This window comes from Myotis brandtii, unplaced genomic scaffold (genome assembly GCF_000412655.1).
Source record: "Myotis brandtii unplaced genomic scaffold, ASM41265v1 scaffold206, whole genome shotgun sequence".
Taxonomy (NCBI): Eukaryota; Metazoa; Chordata; class Mammalia; order Chiroptera; family Vespertilionidae; genus Myotis; species Myotis brandtii.
The window spans coordinates 412,821-415,324 of record NW_005357691.1 but is presented as its reverse complement, the minus strand read 5'-3'; the positions used below and the strand labels follow the sequence as shown (position 1 = coordinate 415,324).

The 2,504-nt window shown below is 52.8% G+C and overlaps 1 protein-coding gene across 7 annotated transcripts in view; it reads right to left on the bottom strand.

Annotated features, from left to right (window-relative positions):
• Positions 1 to 2,504, bottom strand: part of FHL1 (four and a half LIM domains 1) — a 63,957-nt gene that overhangs the window by 2,430 nt on the left and 59,023 nt on the right. For 6 of the 7 annotated variants that reach the window (XM_005865326.2, XM_014538932.1, XM_005865325.2 and 3 more), the window contains 4 exons: positions 2,283 to 2,464; positions 1,691 to 1,865; positions 911 to 1,080; positions 285 to 471 (listed from right to left, as the gene is read on the bottom strand). In XM_005865326.2, coding sequence (XP_005865388.1) covers positions 285 to 471; positions 911 to 1,080; positions 1,691 to 1,865; positions 2,283 to 2,438 — 688 coding nt within the window. In that variant the 5' untranslated portion in view covers positions 2,439 to 2,464. The remainder of the gene's footprint in view (positions 1 to 284; positions 472 to 910; positions 1,081 to 1,690; positions 1,866 to 2,282; positions 2,465 to 2,504) is intronic. The other variant, XM_005865330.2, reaches the window with a different exon arrangement.

Genomic DNA, 2,504 nt, shown 5'->3' with positions numbered 1-2,504 from the left:
TGGGCAGTGCCTGCCCATGGCCTGCCCATGGCGTGGGTCTCAGGCTCGTGAACTCCGCAGCACAGCATCGTTAGTCAGCAGCAGTCAGGAAGTGTTCTGTATTGCAAAGGCTAACCTGGCCTGGGGGAGAATTCAAAACTATTTGGGGGTCTTCAGGACCACAATGGCAAGGGGAGGGGGCATTCTTTGGGGCCTTTATGGATGAAACCGAAGTAGGAAAATGAGAGTTGGTTACCATGCGCAAAACCTAGCCTGGCCGACTTAGCAAGGACTCTTTAGCCTACCAGTGATGGGGTTCTTGCATCCAGCACACTTCTTGGCCACAAAGTTCTTGTAGCAATCCACGCAGTAATACTGGTCCTCCACAGCGGTGAAACGCTGCCCAGCCAGCTTCTTAGAGCAGGTAACACACACAAAGCACTCGGCATGCCAGGGCTGATCCTGGTAAGTGATTCCTCCAGATGTGATGGCCTAGACCAGGGAGTGTAGCACCGAATTCAGATTCAACAACTCTTTTGTTGAATGCCTACTATGTACCAGGCACTGTGCTGGGCGCTTTGGTCTACAATATCTCATTTAATCACCATAACGGCCATGGGAGGCAGGTGCTATTATTATCCCCAGGTTACAGGTGAAGATACTGAGGCTCAGAGAAGGCGAACTAGGTGGTGGAGGCAGGCTTCTAGAGCCCGGGCTGCCTGTGCCTCCAGGGTGAGTGCCTTTCAGACAGCCTGAGTTGGCCCCATACAGTTTTCTACTCCCAGTCTCCTCATCTGTAAAATGAGCATAATAATTCCCACATCACAGGGCCGTCGTGGGGATGGAATGGGATAGTGTGTGTGCAAGTGCTCTGCCAACTGTCAAAAACGCTTCTAGAAATAGTCCATACAGAACTCCCTTGACAACATACCTTGTTGCACTTCACGCAATGCTTGGCAAATTTGGACTCATGGCAAGTCACGCAGTAGAAGTCCTCCCCTTTCGGGAAGAAGCTTCCAGAGCCGATGACTTGCTTGCAGTTGCTGCAGGTGAAGCAGTCTTTGTGCCAGACGGTCCCCTTGTACTCCACATTCTGATCTCCTGCAGGGGGAGGAAGCAATTGGATAGCCCCACTGATAGTGCTCTGCAGGGGGCTGCATCCACTCAACTCCAACCATGGGCCCTCGAGAGGTGAGGGAATGCAGGCCCTGCAGTGACTGGCCTCACGCTTCTGATGAACCTACCCGTGGGAGGTTTCTCAACAATGGCCTACTTGTGGGTGTGCCAACCCAGATTGTCAGGGAGGGGACCCCAGCTATAGTGTTTGAGGAATAGACACCCGAGACCCCACTCCCACACCCTTTGTGGACTTAGAGATTCTGTAAGGGATGGTCTGACCCAGAGTTACACTCTAAGGAAAAAGCATGCTTCCATCACTTACTCTACCCAAATGAGAAAGTGCTACATACTTTTCACTTCCTTCTCTTGCCACAGACAGTTCTCTCCAGTGGTCTTTAGTTTCCGAATGTGTGCGTGTGTGCGAGCATATATGTGTACGCATGTATACATATATATATATATGCGTGCATATATATGCTAAAAGCTAAAAGCAGCTCCCAGTAGCATTAGCCCCATCGTCCCAAGCAACCCCACATCATCTCTGCCCATAGGCCTCCTCCCTGGCCATCCCAGGAGTGAGTATGGGCAGTACCTGCCACAATTGGCTTGAAGCAGCCCTTGCACTTGGGGGAGTCCTCCCGAGTGGTGCACTTGTTGCACAGGATCTTGTTGTCCTTGGACATAAAAGTCTCGTTGGCCAAGGGGTGCAGGCACTTGGCACAGCGGAAGCAGGTGTCATGCCAGTAGCGGTTCTTATAGTGCACCTCCTGGAAACCAAGCAGAAGGGATGGGCTGCTGTGAGTGACACAGGGGTGCTAGGAGGGGGAGCAGGGGTCTACTACTACCCCTTACACCTGGGGATGCCCTGACATGAAGGACACTGAGGTAAGGATGGAAGACTCACAGTTCCTGAAACAAGAGAAAGTACAACCAACAGAGCTGGCATGGGCCTTGGCACCAGCTGCTCCAAGTCCCACACAGAGAGCTCAGGACACTGTCAAGGGAACAAGCACTAGAAGCAAGGGTGGCTGGCTCCTGGGCCGGGGCCTCTGTTTCCTTGTCTCCGTGCCACTGCCTGTCCTGACTTCCACATGGGTAGCTGCAATGATGAGGAGGACTCGGGAGAGGGCGGGCTTTTGTTGTCTCAGTCACAGGACAACCAACCCGTCCTGTCCCAATGTTACCTTGGAGTCCGCACCGATGGGCTTGCGGCATTCCACACAGGTGTTGGCGCAGAACTTGTCAAAGCACTTCAGGCAGCAGTGGTGGCCATCCTTTTCCACGTACTTCTTCCCCTGCAGGGGGTCCCTGCAGTAGTGGCAGTCAAACTTCTCAGCCATGGTGCCCACCTTGTACCTGGAGGGACCTATGGGGGCAAACAGAAAAAACAAATGACAAATGGAAAG